At 36.1% G+C, this 23,457-nt stretch overlaps 1 protein-coding gene across 1 annotated transcript in view; it reads right to left on the bottom strand.

Annotated features, from left to right (window-relative positions):
- The window catches only part of IL1RAPL1 (interleukin 1 receptor accessory protein like 1), a 4,037,132-nt gene that overhangs the window by 1,898,290 nt on the left and 2,115,385 nt on the right, over window positions 1-23,457 (bottom strand). Inside the window, exon 5 of the mRNA XM_044072379.1 lies at window positions 7,240-7,393. Within this exon, the coding sequence (XP_043928314.1) occupies window positions 7,240-7,393 (154 nt within the window). The remainder of the gene's footprint in view (window positions 1-7,239; window positions 7,394-23,457) is intronic.

The following is a 23,457-nucleotide window of genomic DNA, read 5'->3' as shown; positions in this document are numbered from 1 at the left end:
GTTTAATATTCTGTTTATTCCTATTGTTTAGATAACCCTCTGTTTTTCATTCTTCCTGCTCCCATTTCAAAATGAATGTAAGCATACTCTCCTAATGTAGCTGTAATTTTTGCACCCTGTGGTAATATTAGTGGATTTTTCTTCAGATGTAGTCAACAAGTATGTTAGTTTAAATGTTTAACAGCTGTACTTTAGTCAGTCCACTTCACCATCTTTTAAAGTTCTTTTCTACTGATAACCAGCAATTCTCCAGCTTCTTCTACCATATCAACATTTTTCAAAGTAAGTTAGAACCACGTAGCTAAAAAACAAAGAAAAAACTCTGTAAAGGCTGTTTTCGGCCGAGGTGCTCGGAAGATTTATGGTGAAATTTATTGCTATTCATTACCTATTGTGGAATAAATAGAAAATTATTTATTGAACTATTAAGGAGTCACTGTTTTTTAGCTATGTGGTTCTAACTTATATCAGATTGTGGTTTTGGATTTTTCAAAGTAACTTCAAACTGCCATTGCATCCTCACCTTATAAACAATATTAGTCATTTGGTAAACTCCATTCTGAAAACAAAAATGCCAAATTCTTTCAGAGATGCATTACTGTCTCTATAGCTTACACACACACACACACACACACACACACACACACACACACACACACACATGAAAAAAAGCAAAAGCAACAAATACAAAGTAAAGTCACACCTTAAGAAGTACAAATATTCAAGACATCATGCAATATGGAGGGAAAATGTGGCACTTCTCAAAGTATGTATGAATAAATTATAAATTCATAATTATTGATTTAAAAATTTTCAAGTATAGTTCATTTGTATACCAAGACCAAAATCTTGATAATGAAAGGTACAAAACATAATGATATATATATATATATATATATATATATATATATATATATAAATATTTATATATATATATATATATATATATATATATATATATATATATATATATATAGTTAAATGCTTAGAGATGACAAATTTAAACTCTTCACATTTATGAATGGGGTAAGCCTGCTTAATTTTTCTCATGCCAGGGTCACACATCCTTTGAGATTAGAGCAATACCCTCTTTCAGACAAAGCCACACAAGCTACAATTCAGGGCTTGAAGGTGATTGGCACTACACTGGCAGATGCACACTTACTTGAGACCTATTTTCTACAATCGGGGCATGATATGTTTCTTGCTGTGAGATTTTTAATATGGTATTTATCAAGGACAACTGGCTGGTTGATAATTTATATTTTCAGTAGAGGCTGATGTCTCCATTATTTAATACGCTAGACAGATAAAATTACTGATAGGGTGCAGTTTTAGGTTTTTGACAATGCCCATATTCCCTATGGGCTGACCAGCTATTTTAAGTGTGTGAGCTGTATCAGACATGAACATAACCAGAGCATATAAAACAGTAAACAAAAGTAAAGCAAACAAATTAATCATTCTAGATGATATACAACTTAAATATGCTTTAGCTACAGCTACTGCTTTGTAGATATAACATTTAGTAGTTACAGATTACATAGAATTATAGTTTTAAGTAGTACTGTTAATTAAATATATTCCAAAGTACTGCGGAATTTGCTTTAAATGTTAGCTCATGACAGTAAATGTCTCGGTCTGCATAGCTGCTTTACTTAGTTACAGATAAATTATGTTCACATGAATCATTTTTAATTTCCATGGGAACGGACACAAAAAACTAGCAGTCTTTCTCTATGCAGAATTCTCATGATGTACTAATATCTGTGGAGCGTAACACTACTATTAATACTTTGCAATTGGGAACCAACTTATTGACTGCTGTGAGTTCATGTGGATATTATTATCTTCACCTACTGAACACCAGTGCAGGAAGCACACAGACCGTCAGCATGTCTCTTGCTTAAAACATTCACAATTGTGTACTTCCATGTCAAAGACAATTAGTTAGCCCCTGCAAAACAATAAATGCAAGTGATTGTTAGTGCCTATGGGTGAGTACAAATTCAATGGGATTAATTTTATTTATTACTGCTATCCTTTTTATTAAAAGCAGTACAACCTTCTGGCAACACTAATGTGTCTACTTACCTACCTCTTACAATTGCTGTAGTTTGGTTGTTAATAACATAAATTTACATTCCTTGAGAAAAAATCCTCATGTGCTTGTATCATACTGTTTTACAATGTCTACAATATGTTCTTGACTAATTAGTGGTAAAACCTTCAACTGGACAATGAGAACAATTTAAATAGGCATTCTTTTGTAGGAAAGGAAAGACTAAACCTCATATGCCCTTCGTTCTATTTACTAACTCAAAACTTGCACAACCGCAAAGAAAAAAGAACCGTGAAAAAAAGAGTGAATCAGTGCAGGCAATTATTTTCTACATGAAAATCAAGTCAATGTCTTGCAGCCTTGCTCACAACACACTCAATAACCTGTATGAATGACCTTTCACCTACTGCAGAATGTGCATCCATACAAGAAATGTTTTTTATATGGGCAGTGAAGCGTAATTTAAGCTTGCATTAACGCTGCTATTCCTCAAATTCAGAAGCAAATCAAGATAAATTGAACTTGCAGTGGTAAATGACAAATTATGTTGAAATTTCTCAGAGATAATATTAATAATAATAATAATATTAAAATGATAATAAGATTGTGTAGGGAAGCCAACTGAGTCCATGATCAAGAAAATATAAAAACAAAGAACAAACAAATAAACAAAAAAGACTAAGACAGCCATGTCACAGAATGTGCAAGTAATAGTTTTGTTTTAAAGACCACACAGCTGAACCTACTGACAGTTACAGGTAATCTCTGCTGATGTTGTTATATTATAAATATTGACAACAGAAACTATATATGATTTGTATATTTATCTCTCTTTTGGTTACCATGCTATCAAAATTTGTAAGCCAGAATTCTATGAATTAATAACATTGCTACATAGATACAAGCATTTCATAGTCTTTATTCCAATCCTTAGGTGAAAATCTTTTTGCTCCCAAGCCTGTCAAAATATTTTGGCTGTTATGTCAATTCTACCATGAATTAATATGTCCAATTTCTTTCTCAAAAGACAGGACAGGGGTTGTTTGTCTAACCTTTTACCGTGCTGCTATTAAACCGATGTTTAGCTAAAGATGAATGACTCACAGCTATCTGCAGCAATTGCTATTTCTCAACTGAATTCTGCCTTTGCAGCTTCCAATTACTAAGTCTCAAGTCAGTTTTTGACCCTCGAATGAATTACGTATTAATGCATCACAGTTTAGCTGTCTGTAATTGAATAATGCTTGTAGGAAATTAACCTATTCGTGTAGGATAAATGAAAGATGAGTGCTATTAATTTTGAAAAAAAAAAATAGGTAGAATGTTTTCTATCCTTAACAAAATTAGGCCGAATGCACTATAAAATTTTTATATGATTTTCCTGGTAGAGAAGCAATCTCTTCTTCTACTTATATTTTATTGTTTTATAGCACCTTGAGAAGTCTTTGATTTCTTGAACTAAATATTTTATGATATATTATGGTCATCTTGTTGCATGTTTACAAATAGAAATATGCTGAAAAATCCTAGTATGCTATCAACCATTACCCTAAAATCTTATAGCAAAGATCAATTATAGTGTGCCTCACTTGTAATGCATAACTCCCTGAATCATTTCATAGAACAAAAAGTATCAGAATGCACTTTTTCACATACATCTAGCCTACTGCATTCTGGCCAGCTCATACTTATTCAAGCCTTGGTACAATTGTTCAGCTCTAGATCTATCTTTAGTTTGGTAGACAAAGTCGGTATTAGAAGCATATTTGACCAATTTTATAAGCTCTGACATGAGCAGGTCAGTTATGTATAAGGTTAGTAAGTTTTCACAGATAGCCATTCATTCTTTTATCCAGCTACATTATTTTTTATATCTGCAAAATCTCCTATTTCTTGATCAGTTCCTAATGCATATCCATGTCAAAGTCTATTTTTTAATCCAGATACATTCCATGCATCTTTATAACAATGTTACTGCAATGAAAAGATCATCCACAAAAGTAAAAATAATAAGTGCTGCAAAAAAACTTACTACGTGTGTGAACCAACTGGGATAAAAATAGTTATCCTGTTTGGATCTTCTAATAAAATGGTTCAGAAAACATCTTAACAAATTTATAATAACAGTCTGTTGAACTTACTGCTGTAAAATTATGAATTTCTTCTCCTTATATACCGGAATTGCAATTCCACACTTCCATTTCTTGGAAGCATGAACGCCACTGATAAGAGTAGTGATGAACCTGTAGCACTATTTTCAGCTCATTGTTTATCATTTTCTCAATATTCAGATTTCAAATATTGCCTGGTTATAAAGAAATGTTTAAATCTGACTTCTTAAGAATTTTTTTAAATTAAATTATTTTACACTACTATTAGAACAAAACTGCCAACCACCCTTCAGCATTTTGTATTTCTCCTTCTGCGATATATTCACTTTCCTCATCAAATGCCTCCTCAGTGCAGTTATTATCTTTCCACTACCCTTAGATACCTTACCACATACTACCAGTGATATGACCTTCCTTCAAACGCTTGCATTAAAAAAATATTAAAAAAAGATTATCCCTTATCACTACTACCATAAAGTAGCTGCTACACATTCACATAGTAATTCTATTTATTTCCCATTTAACTTTTTCATGTACTTGCCAATGACACATCAAACTGTATGTATAATTTTCAAAGACACTATGCATCTTATTCACTTTTACAAATGAGCCATACAGTCTGACAAATGAAAAATCTGCTTATAGTATCCCCAGTCATCAACTTTGACATTAAATATGCCTCCTGCATTGTGGGGAATGTTTACAAGGACATTTGCATCTTCACTACCAATTCTTTTAACACCAAATCCATGCTGATGTTTCTTACATTACTGTGCATAGCATGAATTCTACACTAGTGAGTATTTTACAAGTTAGCTATCATTACCATGTGATTGCATGACATCATGGCACATATTTCATATATATTTTTAAAAGCTTCTAATTAATATTGGAAAATATAAGAGTCAAAATATTTTTTATTCTTTATTCAAAAAGTGATTAGTTGGTGTGCCCCATGCTCTTGGATTAGTTTTATCATGTGGTATGTACTACAGTGGGTGTTGCTTATGCTTTCATCCCACTTTAATGCAAGTAGGTGAAACTACTACATGTTCTGACTCTATTTTACTATACTGAACATTAGTCATTAAATGTATATAGTCCTGACATTTGAAGGCCTATTAAACAGAATCCAGTATCAAATGTGAGTAATACAGAAGTACAGTTAGAGCTAAATTAGTATTTGTTCAATCATTTCCAATTGCTTCCTTAAACTAGTTCAGGTATCACATTTTACTTCCTCTGCTGCAGCACATTCTATTTAATGTTTTTATTTTTCTTTATTAATATTGAATCTTGTTCACTATTGCTGTTGGAATACAAGGATGAAGTGTTGACAATATTTCAAATAACCTGAGTTTGATTAATGGCTGTGCTACATGCTGGATCTGATGGGGGAGGGGGATTAGAGTGATGACTTGGAGCTTGCTCCCCTCTGCTGAGGTGAGGCTGTTGGGGTGTAAAACTCAAGCATTGGTATAGATACCCATGTTATGCCTTTGTGCTTTTGCTATAGCACAGAGGGGAAGAAATTAAGAGGGCACTGTACCACAGAGGAAAATGTTTTTCCTCCATAATCCCACTGTGTGTCCTTCTTGTGACATCAGGAGTTAGGAATAAAGTAGATCTCTGCACTGCATTATGTCTTGCTCCTCTTTGAATCTATACATGGAGAACTGGAGGACCTTCATACTTTGGCTCTGCTAGGAAAGGAAGACACTCCCAGCAAGGGTCACAATGGATGTCTGTTGAGGAATGGGGAATAGTCAAGGATAGAACTACAATGGTGTTGGCAGTAGAGGATGTGTGATGTGAGAGACAGTGGTGAAAATAAAAAATGAATATGATTCAATAGTTCTAAAAATGTTGAATATTAGTTACAATTTCAATAGAATCTATTTCTTAGATGTTCATTACCATGCATGCTGGATAAAGATGCACATAATTAAAAGTGAACATTTTTTTTTTGAAAAATCAATTTAAGTAACACATACTATGCTACAATGGGTTGGTACTTTCAAGTTTCTACACTGTGAATAACATATCTTAGAATTCAATATATGCCTGGAACAGTCAACTGAATAGCAAAAGTAACACCAAACTCCGTTCACAGACTCCACACGTAACAGCACTGCACACCAACCGATATTTCAATACTTCCATTTATTAATAAAATAATAAAATTGTATAAAAATACAAATTCTTATCCATATGAGTTAAGCGCTTTTTCTATTAAGCCCATACTGGAAAACAGTAAATAGTTAGGACTACCTAGTGGCTTACTTACTAAGTTATGGTGACTATTAGGACGGACTTACACTTTTATATTTAGTATATAATGTAATAGTAAGTGTTTTACATTTGTTTAGGTTGTATTTTATGTGTGTTCATGAAGTTTTTATTTATATTTGATGACACGTATAAAATAAGGAAGTTTTAAAAGATTTGACATGGTTTTTAATGAAAAGGTGATCGCCAAGGAAATTAAGCACTGAGCACTTTAAACTATGATTACTTCATTTAATTGTAATGAATTAAAGGAGGAGACAGGCTGATTGTATTTAAGCTGGCTGTGGTAACTAACTATTGCTCTGATGAAGTCTACATAGAGTAGATGAAAGCGCTTAACTCATATGGATAAGAATTTGTATTTTTATACAATTGTATTCTTTTATTAATAAACGGAAGTATTGAAATATCGGTTGGTGTGCAGTGCTGTTACGTGTGGAGTCTGTGAACGAAGTTTGGTGTTACTTTTGGTATATCTTAGAATTCAGTTATTGTAAAAACATAAATGACAACGCTTGAGCTTAACTACAAAAAAAATCTAAATTTAAGGAAGTATTTTAACCAGATTTTTCTAATATTTTGAGAACTATTTCTGTGTGTCTACATACGAATATGCTATTAAGAACTAATTCAGAAACAAAAGGTTGCTCACATCTGAATTACTCATAGCAGCAACAGGTGACAATGAAACCATTGTAGAGAAAAATATTATGATAGTAAAATAGAAAAAGCAATATTCTTTATACCAGTAAAAACATCTTTAGACCAAAACCCTACCTGTAACTGCTAATTCAGTCGTCCTTCTCACAACAAAGCTTCCAAACTTCAGCTCACAGGTATAATTCCCAATATCTTCTTCCCTCACTTCTCGAATAAGTAGAGAATCTCTCTTGTGTACAATGGATGGTCTCCAAGTTTTTGGTAGACATTCCTGCATAAACATAGTAAAAAATGCATTGAATAATGACATTATTTTCATCTTTACACCCTGCTTTTATTTAAAACATGGCTTCATTCTGTCATAAGAAAGACTGATATCTTCTTAGCTAAAGAAATGCAACATATACGGGAAAATTATTTATTTAAAGATTTTAATACTGAAAGCATGCATATGTATATATATGAACACATACACATGTATGTATGTATATATATATATATATATATATATATATATGATTCTCTTGTGTATGACTGATTGTCAAGTTGAAAACATACAATACTGAAAACAAAAAATAACAAATGGAATAATGTCAAGAAAGGAAAACTATTTCTTCTTCCAATAATAACACAAAAACCCTCCCAATAACCCTAGCGTCAAATTAATCTGAATAGTGGCAGTGTCCCAGGAAGTTTTTTATGAAGGTAAGGTGTAGGGTTAAGGTTGAGAGAAGGGGCAGTGTCAGGGTTAGGATTAGCACTCATTGCTAAAGAGGGCAGGTGGGATCTCTTACTCATCAAATATAATTTTGTTAGTGAGAGAGGCAAATACTTAATAAATGTGGAGATCCCTCTCTCACAATTACTAGAAACAGCACTCTCTACCTGGATATTCCACAACAAGCTGCACTAATGTGTCTTACAATGAGGCTTTAAAAATCCTTATCAAAGCCTCCTAGATCCATGAGGACTAGGGCTAGTAGATATCCAATACCACATTACATACAGACTGGTCAGCATTAAAATATTGCAAGGGTGTCAAATATCTCAGATCTATTACAACAGACCATTTTAAAAATGTTTCAATGATAGTATAATGCGTCCACACTCGTTAAGTTATGCAAAGAAAGACTGATGTGATCTCTCTTTCTGGTTCTAAAATCTCTGGTATCTCAAGATTCTTTATGACTCTTTTTCCTAAAAGACATGACTACAACATGGTAGTGGTACCTGTAGGAGAGACTGACTTGGGACATAGAATCATGAGGATTATGCAGAGATATGCATGCATGTCATAAATGCAGACAAGACTCTGGTCATGAGTGGAATCCTCTGTTCCTAAAGAATGAAGCCTAGATAAAACAATCTAACAGTATTCAACATCAGGATAGATAGTCAGCATCATGGGGTGAGATGCTCTAAACTCCTCCATGCTTTGCAAGTAATGGCTGGCACCTCTCACCCCACAGTTTCTGCAAGTTTGCAACAGCCAACCCCATAGTGACTATTTTTCTTAAGTAGAATCCTGTTGCTGGACATTATAGCCTGACCAACATATTAAGATCAAAACAGGATCATATTAACAGTAGTTCTCATTGATACCCTAAGTCTTAGAAATAAGCTGCTTGACCTTGAGGATCACCTATATTTGGAACACCTCCATATTTGTGTAAATACTGAAACTTGGTTTAAATGCATGGAAACACTTGATCCACACCTGCATTTTCTGCTCACTATGCATTTAGGCTCAGTGGTGACTTGCAGTGTTTCCACATTTATTAGGGACCGTATCACCTCTAGACAGATTACTTGTGTCCCGCAAACTGAACTCATTGATCAACAAATCACAATGAGCAAATCAAATTACCAACTCATAACCTGTCATAGGAATCCATCCATGTCCTCAGAAAATCATGTATGTTTCCTAAACATATTCAAATTTGACATTAACAAGTGCTCTTTTGTTTTGAGGGACTTTAACTACTCCTGTATAAATTGGAACAACTTTATATCCAATGTAGAATATTCCCAAAAGTTCTTAGTTTTAAAAACAAAAATTTCTTGGATCAAATTGCTAACAAACCCACTTGTAAACAAAATATTCTGGATTTACACATTGTACTTTTTCTGAAGTGTCCATGAAATTGTATTATAACCTAGTGATTATCACCTTCAAAATATTTACGTTACTTGAATCCAGTGCCTCCTAAGTCAAGAGTTTAAACTTAATAACCTAATGAAGTTGTAAGATGAAGTATCAAAATTCTCTAATATCAACAACAACCCCAAGATTTCAAAACTGAAAATTTCCCCAAAGGGTTCTATAACCCTCTTGATAAATGGATGGAATCATCTCAAAGAGATCTATATATAATACAAAATAAAATGCTAATCACCTTAGTAATCCAAAGACATAAATAAACTCTTTAATGAAAAAGAAAAGCGAACCTCATTAAAGAATTTACTAATACAAAATCACGAATAATAGCAAGAAGACTATCAGAAACAAAAATAATTTGAAAGATATTATTAGATCAAATGAAGCAGCTCATAGTCATATGTTAGCATCTGAAGCCAGGAGCAATTAGAAATCCTTCTTTAATTATCTTAGTAAATCAAGAAACATTGCTCTGAAGCCATGGAAAATGGCCTCACTTTTTTCTGATCTGTTTGACATTGTGAGCATACTACAAAACAAATTCAGTGTGAACTTTACCCCAGAGACAGCATTTCAAAGTCCAAAACTACCTGAATCACTCAAATCCTCATCATAGCTGAAGAGCATTTACTAAAAGTACTGTCTAAACCAAAAAGACTTTGTCCTTAAGAGCTAATAGTCCACCAGGTAGCTTAATAAGTAGTACTAAACAATCCTTTAAAGATAAACAACATAAAGTGTTTAACCTAAGCATAGCCGCATACTTTGTACCCAATGCCATGCAATAAAAGGAATTTAAATTCAGACAGATTGTTTTAAGTTACTATATTGGATGTTTTACTTGCTGTATTTTACTGCAGTGCTGCTACTAATTTCCTTTTTAGGTTACAGTCCTGATGAAGTCCTTTATCTCGGTGAAAGCACTAAACTGTTGACTAGAACGGCAACTTGTTTCTATGAATTCCTGCTTGTGTTCCCAGCAAAACTTTGTCACTTTTTGTCTTCCTTCCCACAGTTATGCCTTACTGCTTTGGTACTACTGACATGTGTCCAAAACTTAGCTATTTTCATTTACCTTTAGTCTACTGATAACAATCCTTACATGTTTCATATTGCACTTCTTGTTTCGTTTGGCTTGCTTAAGTTCTGCTAGGTTTAATTCACCTTAATATATATACACACACACACACACACACACACACACACACACACACACACACACACACACACACACACACACACACACATCACACATATATATATATATATATATATATATATATATATATATATATATATATGCAGTATATATAAGGATCTATGATAACCACATCATCAATAACCAGTACATCTACTTACTTTCAACAAAATAGGTTAATGTTTACACATTCCGTGTTTGCTCTCGAGAGTACTCAGGAAATTGGTAAAGAAAAAGCAAGTGTTTTTGCAGGGGTGCAAGCACCACCTGGGTCTATTTCATTTCAGCAAAAAAACAATTTATCGAATGACTATTCATTGAACCCAAAATGTCAAAACCTTTCTTCATTGAATGGCTATTTCATCGAACATTTTCACACGGGGAAGGAAATGGCTGTCCAACCTATGTCCATTACTAAAGTGTAAAAATGTAAAACCCACCCCACAACTAAATATACCAACTCCAACATCACACTACAGTGGGGAGAAAAGGCAAATTCCTGAGAGAGACAACCATTGCTTCTCCCTGTGAAAAACTATGAAGAAACAACCATTCAATGAAGTGTGCTTCCAACAATTTGGGATTGATGAATAGTTATTCAACAAATAGGTATTTCAATCAAGTGATATAGACCCACATCACCCACCCCATGTGGTAGGCTGTACCTACCACACCCTTTTCTATTTATATATAGTATTTCAGATGCTGTACAATTATCAGTGAAGGAAACATTCCATTGCTCAGGGATTGCCGATCTTACATAACTGTAGACCAATCTGTTTAAGTCGACCAAACAGTGTCGTCCATATATATATATATATATATATATATATATATATATATATATTTCATATGTGATCAAAAACATCTTTCATCTCAGAATACCAGCAGTAGTTTGTAGGATGCCATATTACAGCATGGAAATATAATTTGCCTTTTTCCCATTGCTATGTGATCTTGGAGTTGAGATATATAAGTAATGCAGGGTGTTGGGGAGTGCAGGGTGGCTTGCCCCTTGCAAAAAAATGTAAAGAAAGAAGTTTTTCTTTTTTTCACAGTGTTTTAGGATTCAACTCTAAATTTTCATCAGTGTGTGTCATTCATAGAATTCAATTATATATATATATATATATATATATATATATATATATATATATATATTCACTTTATATCCTCAAAATACAAAATACTGAAATATTGAAATTCAGTATTTCGAGGCTATAAAGTCGAAACTTGAAAACAAAAAAATCAGAAGTGTGAAATTCAAAATCTCGTACATTGGAGAGTTTGAATTAGTGCTTCTGCTCCACACACACCTTCCTCCCCACACACAAACACAAGCTCTCTACTTAAATATTCTAACTCTTAGGTTGCACTACATACAAACACACACAAAACACCACCACACAAGCTATATTCTCCTCGAACATACACCACAGACCCTACCCAAAATCCTTAACAAATAAACATTTACCTAAATCCATAACCACAGTGAAACACCAGAAGCGCTAATTCAAAATCTCCGGTGTGCGAGGTTTTGAATTTTGCAATTCTGAGGTTTCGTTGTTTTCAGGATTCCACTTTATGGACTCAAAATACTGAATTTCGATATTTCAGTATTTCAAGCTTCTAAAGTGAATCCATACATATACACATATATAGATATATAGATATACCGATATATACACGCACACACACACAGACACACACACATATATATATATATATATATATATATATATATATATATATATATATATATGTATATATACATATATACATATATATATATATGTATATATAAACCAAAACAAATTATCCACGAACCACTGAAAAATGTTGAGGCGATTGGAACAATTTTATACTGTGTGTAATTTTACATAGAGTGTTTGGTTATTTAACGGCTAGCAATATGTAGAAACATCACTTTATATTTTAGGATGTGACGTTTTACACTTATTTCTAAGTTCCCATGGTTTTTAATTAAGAATGGAATTGTAACTTCAATGATTGGTCAAAATGTATTAGCATGGTTATTTAAACAGCAGTGTAAAGTCATCCCACTGTTTGTTTGTCTGAAGAAGGCGAGTTATTTAACTTGCCGAAAGCGCTAACGTACATTGGAAATAAAACTCGTGGAATTATCGGCCTCTCTTATTGTGTTCCAATCGCCTCAACATTTTATATGTATATATACATATATATATATATATATATATATATATATATATATATTTATATATATATATATATATATATATATATATATATATATATATATATATATATATATATATATATATATATATATATATACATATATATATATATATATATATATATATATATATATATATATATATATACACACACACATAGGTGTATTATGACCCATAAATCATGCATGATGTTGATATCTCTTTGGTTGACAGAAATAGACGGTTGTCATCTGCATACAATCAATAGTCCACCTCCCTGGAGACTGTATATTGTTGGAGTTAGTTTACATAAGTAGAAGCGGATATAGGGGGTTTCCGTCTGTAAAATCACTTACTGTTGGTTTAGCCTGCCTCAAGGCAGTTCTTTATCTATTTATATATCTATCTATCTATCTATCTATCTATCTATCTATCTATCTATCTGTCTATGTGTCTATATCAATATCTATCTATCTTGATTTAATAAATACAGATCTGCACTAGATTGATAATTCAGTACACTGAAACTTCATATGACCCAGCAAAAAACAACCAATTAAATTCTTGAAATCTGTAAATATAGTATTTTTGTAGTGGTGGGAAGCAGGATCCTGGATCTCCCTCTCCCATACAGCTTTAAGTATAGCATTGCTGAGAGTGTCCAACTGTTGGGAAACGGGACAATTCCCATACCTCACTGTTTTTCAGTCTCAGTGTAAAAACATACATTGCCATCCCATTGCAGTTTAAACAAAAAGAACATACGTATTCACTGATGCTGCTGTACACACATGATCTGTCCTTCTTTAATAAACTGCATCCATCATAATAAGTCAGTTTAATGAAATGTAGAAAATCTAATGTGCAGATTGATTAGTTCTCCAATAAGCAGTCAGGTGAGAAGTGCAAATATTCAATTATAAGTGTCTGTGAGAAAATAGAGTAACATTACACTTTTTACCTAAAAATACTGAGGTGGTAAAAGTTCAGAAACTGCAAATTCCCTCAGGGTCTGTACATATTTAAATGTAAATCTTGGCATAATAAGATTCAGTTGAAGTTATTTTAAAGAAGCAATGTTTTTTTTCATTGCTGCTTTATTAACAAAATGTTTAAAATCATACAGTACATGTATTTTAGAAATACCAAAATATGATGGATATATTGAAAATCCATGTAGCAATGTAAGGACCTGTAATATAAACTAATCTGAACATTTAAAAAACTTACATAATATAGCTATCTTTCAGCTAAGTCTTACAAAATGATACCTTTCTAAAAATGTACACAGAGTGATATTTAACTATTCTAAATTAACAAACCCAAAGAAATGTTATTACAGATATGGACTAGAGTGGTTAACTTTTAATGTCTTTACTAAAGAGTGAATTGCTGTTCTTGTTTTTATAAGTAAGATTTTAGACTGTAAATAATTATTTATTGCAAGGGTTGGCTGCTAAGTACAGATACAACAGTTTGTGCCGTTCATGCTAATTTCTTTTACCTTAGAAGTTTGAGAGCAGGATAAGGCACAATGACCACACTATTGTATATCCAATGCTGCTGGAAGTATCTTCTTTATATGTATGAAACTAGCCAGCCTGAATGGGTTAGTCTTTGTGAACTCATAGACATTCCAAGAATATTTGTCCTGGTCCCCTTCAATAAACACATCACACCGAATGACATTTGACAATCTTTATTAAACTTTCATAAACATAACTTTGTTATCCAATATTTATTAATTGCAACTGAAACACAATATAGCTGATTGAATTGTAACATTCACATCCATGTAATGTTAATCAGGACAGGGTGACCTTGCTCATCCTGACCGAGTAAGCAATGTCCGTACCTCCAACTCACTTACTTATGAAGCAGAATCCCACTACTCACTTCATTTACGATTTATTGAATTGCACCTCCCACTTATTTAACTTATGAAGCAGTGTCCCATTACTGAGTTCATCACTTATTGAATTAACATCCAACCAAATAGGCAGCATCCTTACCCCTGCTTGCTTATTTATATTGTCACCTTCAAACCCTCACCTTCCTTTCCCAATTCATTTGAATGACCATTCAAAATCCAGAGGGGGAAAAGAATAGGCACACCTGTCCCTCTTCTCTGCCCACCAGCCTAATAAGGCTGTTCCTCCTCTCTCCGATAAACTTTCAGCTAACCACCATTAAGTCATTATGCCAAACATCATTCGGTGTACCCCATCCTCACTAACCGAAATGGGTCCACCTTATCACCTCCTAAAGCTCTATCACATAAGTAACAAAATAGCCAGTTACCCACACAACTGAAAACAAGCCACTGATCCCTTTCCTATGCTAATGTAACAAACCATAAACTCATAACCCACCATAACCACTACCTGAACTAAATAGTCCATACCTCACAATGAATGAAAACCTCACCAAGATTCAAAAGACATTACCAGCCAACTAGATAACCAAAAGCTTAAGCCCACCACCACTAAAGCTATGAAGAGGTGACTACCTACCATTATGCCAGCTTGCACCCTCATATTACCACCTAAGTAAACATAATAACCAAATGAAATCCCTTTCATGTGAGTGCAACAACAACCCTGACATTGCACCAACTGTCCATTATAAACATAAAATTATTTAAGTGGCCATCGTGGCATTTAAGCAACTAACCCATAACAGCAACCTTATTTAATAATCGTCCAAGAGCCATCCAGCCATCTCTCCAACTATCCGGTACAAGAGCAGTACCTAAAGTCATCCTCCCCTTTGCTGACCCTCAAAACATTTTTGGAATGACTAGCTATAGCCATACAATTGCCACAAAAACTATAACCCCTTGGACTTAAATCCGAAGACCAATCATCACACAAAACTCATCTTACAATAGCAAAGTCTGTCCATCTACCCACTCAACCAAAGCTGACTTATCAAGCCACTGAAAACCAACCAAATTCATGATAGCACAATACTATGCTCCTGATTAGATAGTTGACTGCTAGAAACATCTAACGGCTGCATAACCGTAAACACCCCCCCCCCCCCAAGTCAGTATCTCCTAAAGCCTCCCCCTGGCTAAAACCTTAGCCACAACACAAAGAAGTAAAACTTGCCAACTCCCGTAAAACTCCAAAAGCATGCCTTGATTAAACCCTCTATCACCCCCATAAGCAAAGCACACAAAATATAGCAAAAAGCACCCTCAAGCCTACAATGCCTCCAAAGAATAAAATAAATGATTCTTGTAGTACTCCCATCTAACATTAACCTAGTATGAAACATTACCCATATCTACCACATGCTATGAACCAACACAGTAACCTGAATATATAACTGTAAATGCACCCCCAAATTCTCCACTCAAATCTGACATGTATAACTTCATACTTACCATATTAAAATTACTGGAAACCTCGTAACCTGCTGATCTCAAAACCAACCCAACCTCAGCTGTTGTTGATTCCTCCCCACCTTGGTTCTACCCCCAAATCTGCTTAATCTAACTAAACACCTGCTACATCATGCTCTTAATTTGCCTCAAGCATACCTGATGCCACAGTAATCCCAACCAGACTACTCTTGCATGCCTAAATGAGTACCTGGAATCATGTAATTACCTGTAACCTCACTGCCTTCCATGCCAAATGTCAGAACCTCCAACATCAGCCTCAATTATCCAATCCACTTCCATTAGGCCCACCAGCTGATACAAGCTGCATCCTTTGCCATCTCTGTCATAAATTCTGCACCTCAGTCATCTGCAAAAGAAAACAAATTAAGCACCTTGCCGTAATGAAAACTGACAAGTTTATAGGTATCAATCTCCATCCCCCCAATTATGGAGCTACCAGTCCGATGCTCAGCCCCTGTGGTAACAAAATGATTCACATCTCCAAGAAATATTTGGTCAGTAAAATGTGACCCAAATTCTTTCCAATCCCCCACATTCTACAAATACGTTTAGGCACAATGCAAATTAAAGATGGGAATCAGACCCCTTACCCTGCATATATGCAGCAAACTGCTCTCCCCCCCTACCCACTATGCCTATCCCTTACCACCTGCAATAAGCTAGCTGACCAATCTGGGAACTCTCTAGCCACTTACTCTAGAAAAGGCCACTCAAACTGCTGCCATTATAAACCACTAATATCTGCATATAAATATTGCTGCCACAAAACAAACAGTATATACCACATCTGATCGATGAATTAGCAACAGTACAACATTCTTATTTGCTTACACAGTTACAGCATTGCAGTTTGCTTACATAATTGCACAATACACCCACCCACATGATTGTTAATGCTCTACTAACCAAACCCTGCCTCATCATTTCCTTATGAATAGTCCCTAATCAGTCTTTCAGGATTTGCCACTAATTCACCAGAAACCACAATAAAATGTGAACATTCTGCAAAATCTGAATGGTTGAGAGGTTCATAGGTTCATAGGTAAAAGCTAGGCTATTGGCCCTAGAGCCTATACAAGCCTAGCTAAAAGAGTTCCCTGGCTTTCGCCACCCAAAAAAAATTATTTTCCTGTGTCTCTGTCAAGCAGAGCCACAGCAGTGATTCCCGGGGTGAATTTTCTATTACCCATCCAATTGTCAAGAGTTCTTTTAAAGAGGGCTAATGAGGAGCTTTGCTTGACATGAATGAGCAGCCTATTCCAGAGCAGGGGAAGTCTCTGGGACAGGAATCTATCCAGCATACTCTGTTTATTGTGGTGACAAGGTTTAAGTCTCTGGAGCATGTGGCTCGGAGAGATTGGGATTTCTTTAAGTGTAGCATGTCCATCAGGTCTGGGTTAGACATGGCTTTATACGTTAGGCAGAGGTCGCCTCAGAACAGGCAATATGTGACGAAGTAGAGCTGGAGTTTTTTGAGACAGTCGGCATATGGCATCTGTTTATGTCTAGTAGTCCTCTTAGTGAGGCATTTCTTTGGCCTTTCCAGCTGTTGCAGATGTCTTGCGAGGTACATGCCAAATTGGGTGTTGTACTCTATGATGGGTCTAATAAGGAATGAGTAGAGAGGAATGATGACCTCTCTTTTTCTGGAGGAGAATCCCTTTGTGATGAGGTGTGCCACGTAGAAGGATTTCCTGACTACTGTGGCGACGTGATTATCAAAGGAGAGACTACCATCCAACAGTGTCCCAAGATCTCTTATCACAATTTGGATTACAGACCTATGAATTCCTGTCAATGATGTCCCCTTAACACGGTTAGAATACCACACTCTGCCTCCCCATGAACTCTCCGAAGGGCACACAGTCTGCAACCTAACTGGCCATCATCATCATCCAACCCTGGTCATATAAAATCAAAGGCTGTTCTACAAACCCCGTCAAAACCCTCCATAGAAAACATCACCAGTGTGGATATACCCATTCACAACAGATTGTGCCCATTTTCAATGGCCGGCGTGACAAAAGAACCATGCAGATTAGGAGTCAGCGCTCCTAGAAAATGCAATCTGCCCATTCAACCAAACAATATAAAACTAACTCATAAAGCAAACAGCCGATATTGCACTGGTAAACACCAAGTCAAGCTCACCATACAAATCCCACCCCGTACCCAAAAATAAAGCCTCCTACAAGTCCCAGCCACTCAATAGTGCCCCACTTTTTTGTCCATCCTCTTTTAAAATGAAAAGTGCTTCCCCCAAACTGACAACTGTCCCACCAAGAAACCGCATCCACAATAGAACCTCCCTTTCAGCCAAACATACTAAGGACTACTCTTAAGGCTTTTAAAACAGCCAACACAGGATTCCTTAACATACCCCCTCTGAAGGATTTGAAGTCCGAAACTCAATGTACATCACTGCCCAGTGCCCAGCTGTCAACCTGCCATTTTCAAAATGAGGAATACTAGCCTTTAGAATGTGGAACAAATAGGCAAAATGTGGAACACATACTAACGGTTTACTAACCACCTCAGATAGAAAGGTCATAAGATGGTTAAAACACACTGTTTTTATTTATAAAATAGGTCTCTTAATAAATTAACACGATTCTGGTCTTTACCTTGGCACAGGATTTTGATAACTGACAGCCATGTGTCCTAGTATGTACCAGTCATGGAGGAAAACCTACTGTCACGAGGCTTAACCAAGAAAGTTTCCCTGCATAAAAAGGAACAGGACCCTTGTAAATGTGTGTGTTTTTTTTTTTTTTTTTTTTTTTTAATAAGCACCAAAATGCAGGTAGCAATTCCACAAAACAGATAATTACTGAAGTTGTAGTAGAAGCTGCCGACCCACGAGCTCTCAAATCGCCCCCTCCCCTACACAGCTTTTAAATGGTTAACACACACTCCTTTTATTTGTGTCACATACCCCATCACCTCAATCAGTGCCCCAGCCAGCGAAAACCAGTCACTTCCCGTACCAATGTCAAAGCACAGTCATGGTTATTCCACCCCCACCAATGGTGCTACAGTCTGGGAAATCTTGCCGTGAAACTTCACATCAGTACTGCATGTTAAAAGTGACCTCCCCTTAAGAAAATGCAGCAGCTTAGTGCACTAGCACTTAGATATTGCTCCTGAACCCCTGCAAGCTGTTAGCCCTCATGCCAGTACTGGAGAATATGAAGTATGACACTCAAATTTATTGATTTAATCCTCAATCACTAGAAACCATAAAGTATATGAGGAACAGACCCAAATATAAAGTGAGGGCAAAGGGTCTAAACAGGAACACCCCATAGCACCGCCACCACAAAAAAAAAAAATCATGAAGAAACCACAGATGATTAACAGTAATGTTTAAACTTCTACACATGTAGTTTGGTGGATTACAGGAATACTGCACGTGTAAGTATATGCCTTTCACAAGTTTACTTACTTATGGCTTGCAGATTAACCATTACTATGTCTACTTCCTTACTAAAGTCCGATAATTTGTAAACAAAAGATTGCAAAACAAAGCCTGCCTATATAAAAATGCTATTTCGATGAGAGAGCAATATGCTTGTTTTCAGTAAAGACAGGAGAAGCAGTAAATACAACATGATTTTCTTAGGGATGCAACCAAACGTAGTGTCTGCAAAGCAGTGAATGCTGCTTAGATTGTTTGTCTTGGTCCCCTTCAATAAAACACAAAAGGCAAACCAACCAACTCATCTGCATAAAACTCGAGTAAAACCACCACCACTAGAGAGCCAAAAACTCCACAGGACAACAAACCACAAACAAGAGATGGATTTTTTTTTTCTTTTAAACCTGCTTCATGACAAAGCTCCAACCCACGGAGCCCTCCCCTGATACACAAAAGCCTGTTAAAACCAAATGTCATCACGAAAGCCAAAAGAAACCCAGGCTTGTAACACAACACAATGGATTTGACTCATCAACATGCTAATGAGAAACAGCAAAGTAACCCACCTCCCTCCATCTCTGCTGCGATGCCTGCCGCATCCATGTCTGAGCCCTTTATCTGCAGGCATTTTTTTTTTTTTTGAGCGAAGAACATAGTCACTCATCTGCGCATGCACAGTAGCAGACAACTTAGGACTCCCTCAAGCCCATGAAAAGCTAGCCAGATTAAATTAAAATTCCTCACAGAAAAGTAAACACAGGCATACGGAATGCCTCACCCAAACAATCTAAAACCATGTACCACAATACTGGGATAAACCCCTTGAAGAATTGCAGGAAAGTAACTACAGATTAAACAAACAGTTACCAGTAAGCCTTCTCCCACAGCACCGCATTCAGCAACCATTCCCTCTCTGAACAACTCAGGGGAACTGCCGACACGGGCAAGCAACTAAATAATCCCATGAAGGTGAAATACATCTTAGTAAACATCTGTCTGAAAAAAGTACAAGAATACTGGACCATGTCTGTGAAAAACCAAGACCCAGAGCAAGTCGGCTTTTTTTTTTCTCTTTGCTGTTAGAGAGGGGAGAAGCCTGCAATAACCATATGACCAGCCCTGAAGGAATCCTCTCTTACTAGAAATGAGGGAAACTAGTGGTGCCCAATTTCTTGTTACCACCCCAACCATGCTCATCATAACCCCACCACCACCTCCTAATCCTCATAACAGCCCACTCACCCACAGGCCTACCTGATCACCAGCCCACCTCAGGTCACTACGGATGTGATCCTACACTTAGCAAGTTCACACCAAAATGTGATTCCTTACCCAGTTACACTTGCATAAGCCCCTTAAACTTCTCTCAACCCTTGCCTCATTTCCTCCCAATCATCCCTCCCCATTTAACCCTTTCCTCCCCCTACCCTCTTTACTCCTACTAATATATTTATCTAACCCCCACTCTGAAGATGTTGGTTTGTTACCAAACCTCATTTGTTATTGCTTTTGCTATTGTTACTCCTATTCATATTACAATTTAGAGATAGCATAAGATGGAGAAAGATGCTCCTGAAATTCAAACTAATCCTAAAAACTTTTAGTGAATATAAGACTCTGATATTACAGTGGGAAACATGCCAATTTGCAAGTTTTAAGATGCTTCACATACCAGCTGATGGATAAGGTGAAATTCGTTGCCAGTAAGAGACAAATAATATATGAAATCTAATGAGAGGTGTTACCTAGGGAAGCTAATATACCAGATGATGGCTAGCTGTGAGGTGCTTCCCACTAAATTAGCTTCTGGTCATAACTAACTCTGCCAGCTCTTAGCTGGGAATTGAATGTCAGCAGGAACACTAATACTAACTAACTCTGCCAGCTCTTAGCTGGGAATTGAATGTCAGCAGGAACACTAATACTTTGGCATATGATCTTGAGTTGGAAATGAAAAAGACTTTTTGTTTTCACATGAGCTTGGTAATACTGGATTGCTCTCCACTCTTCTTTTGCTATCCCAGATCAATTTTGCTGGAGAATTTTTTATTTTCTCTATTAAATAAGGCAAAGACAATGTGTGCAGTCAGATAATTACATTTGTGACATTGAGCCCTGCAATTTATTTATTTAATGGTTTTATTTCATTATTTTGATTGTTTACCAAGGTGATGCACTGATGACCAGCTGCAGAAGTCAAATAATCAGAGTTGATACATACTTAATAAAACCAAAGAGTAAAAATGGAGAAATAATGCAAACAAATCCTTAACCCATGGTGGTGGTGCTGCGGTAGCGTTGTCGCCTCACAGTAAGACACTGTCCGGTTCGATTCTCAGCTAGATCGTCTTCTGCGTGGAGACATGCATGAATGGGCATACCTTCGTTGAAGGTTGTGCGTCAGGCCTAGCAAACCGGTATGTAAAAATCAACTGGCAATCATTAGCGAACCGGAGTTCCACTGCGGTGACCCCTAACCGGGAAAAGCTGAAAGACACAAACAATGCAAACAAATCCTTATAAATGAGAAGCAAAATGATAGTCAGTGTTTACATTGATATTGTAACCATTTAACATAGCAGTATAAGCTTATTTACATTAATGCCCTAAAAGTATGCAATATGGAAGAGTTAAGGAGGAAACGAAGAATAAGTTAAGGAGGAAACGAAGAATAAAGAATTGCTGGCTAAGTGGCTAGGTGACGTGGCCCATTTGAAAGCAGGAGCACTGGACTTGCTTGAAGAAGCAGTCTTTTTCAGTGTTCTATTCTGTCATAGGTTGGGGAAGAAAGGGAAGGGAAGAGACGAAAGACCAGGAAACTGCAGGCAGATTTGCACAAAGAATATGGTGTCTGACTCAGTTGGGAAAGACATATTAGGTCAACTTGTCCCGGTCCCCTTCAATAACACACATCACACCAAATGACATTTGACGACCTTTATTAAATTTCCATAACATAGCTTTGATCACCAACTTTATTAATTACAACTATTCATGATATGATTCTAAATACAGCATAACATCCTTGTAATGTTAATCAGGCCAGCGTACCTACTAACCCTGCCCCAGTAAGCAGCATCCATACCTCTACTCACTTACTTTACTTATGAAGCAGTGTCCCATCTCACTTTATACACCATTCATTGTAATGTTAATCAGGGTAGCGTACCTACTCATTTTGCCCAACAGGCAGGGTCCATACCTCTGCTCACTTACTTTACTTATGAATCAGCGTCCCAACTCACTTCATACACCATCCATTGAATTTACCTTCCACCAAATAAGCACCATCCTTACCTCAGCTTGCTTATCTATTCAGTAAGCTTCCTCCAACTACTCATTTCCTTTCCCCAAATCCTTGAAATGACCATCCAGACATCAGAGGGGGAACAGAAGAGGGTAAGCCTATCCCTCTTCTCTGCCTACCCCCACTGATAAATAACTACTCCCCACCAACAAAAATAGGGAGGGTGGGTGGGTAGCAAGTTCACGCCAAATGTGACTGCTTGACCCAACTACACTAGCCTAAACCTTTTAAGCCCCTCGCTATCATTATCTCATTTTCTCCCAACCATCCCTGTCTCCACTTAACCCTTTCACCTCCCCAACCCACTTAACTCCCCTTAATATTAACTTAACCTAACCCCCCCCCATGAAGATGTCCCGGGACAACTTAGTTTGTTGCCAAACTTCATTTGTCCCGGTCCCTTCAATAACACACATCACACCAAATGACATTTGACAACCTTTATTAAATTTCCATAACATAGCTTTGATCACCAACTTTATTAATTACAACTATTCATGATATGATTCTAAATACAGCATAACATCCTTGCAATGTTAGTCAGGGCTGCGTACCTACTCACCCTGCCCCAGTAAGCAGCGTCCATACCTCTACTCACTTTCTTTACTTATGAAGCAGCTTCCCATCTCACTTCATACATCATT

Source organism: Protopterus annectens, chromosome 5.part0, assembly GCF_019279795.1.
Source record: "Protopterus annectens isolate FY-2018-M chromosome 5.part0, PAN1.0, whole genome shotgun sequence".
Taxonomy (NCBI): domain Eukaryota; kingdom Metazoa; phylum Chordata; order Ceratodontiformes; family Protopteridae; genus Protopterus; species Protopterus annectens.
The sequence above is the reverse complement of the archived record's forward strand: the minus strand, read 5'-3'. Positions and strand labels throughout refer to the sequence as shown.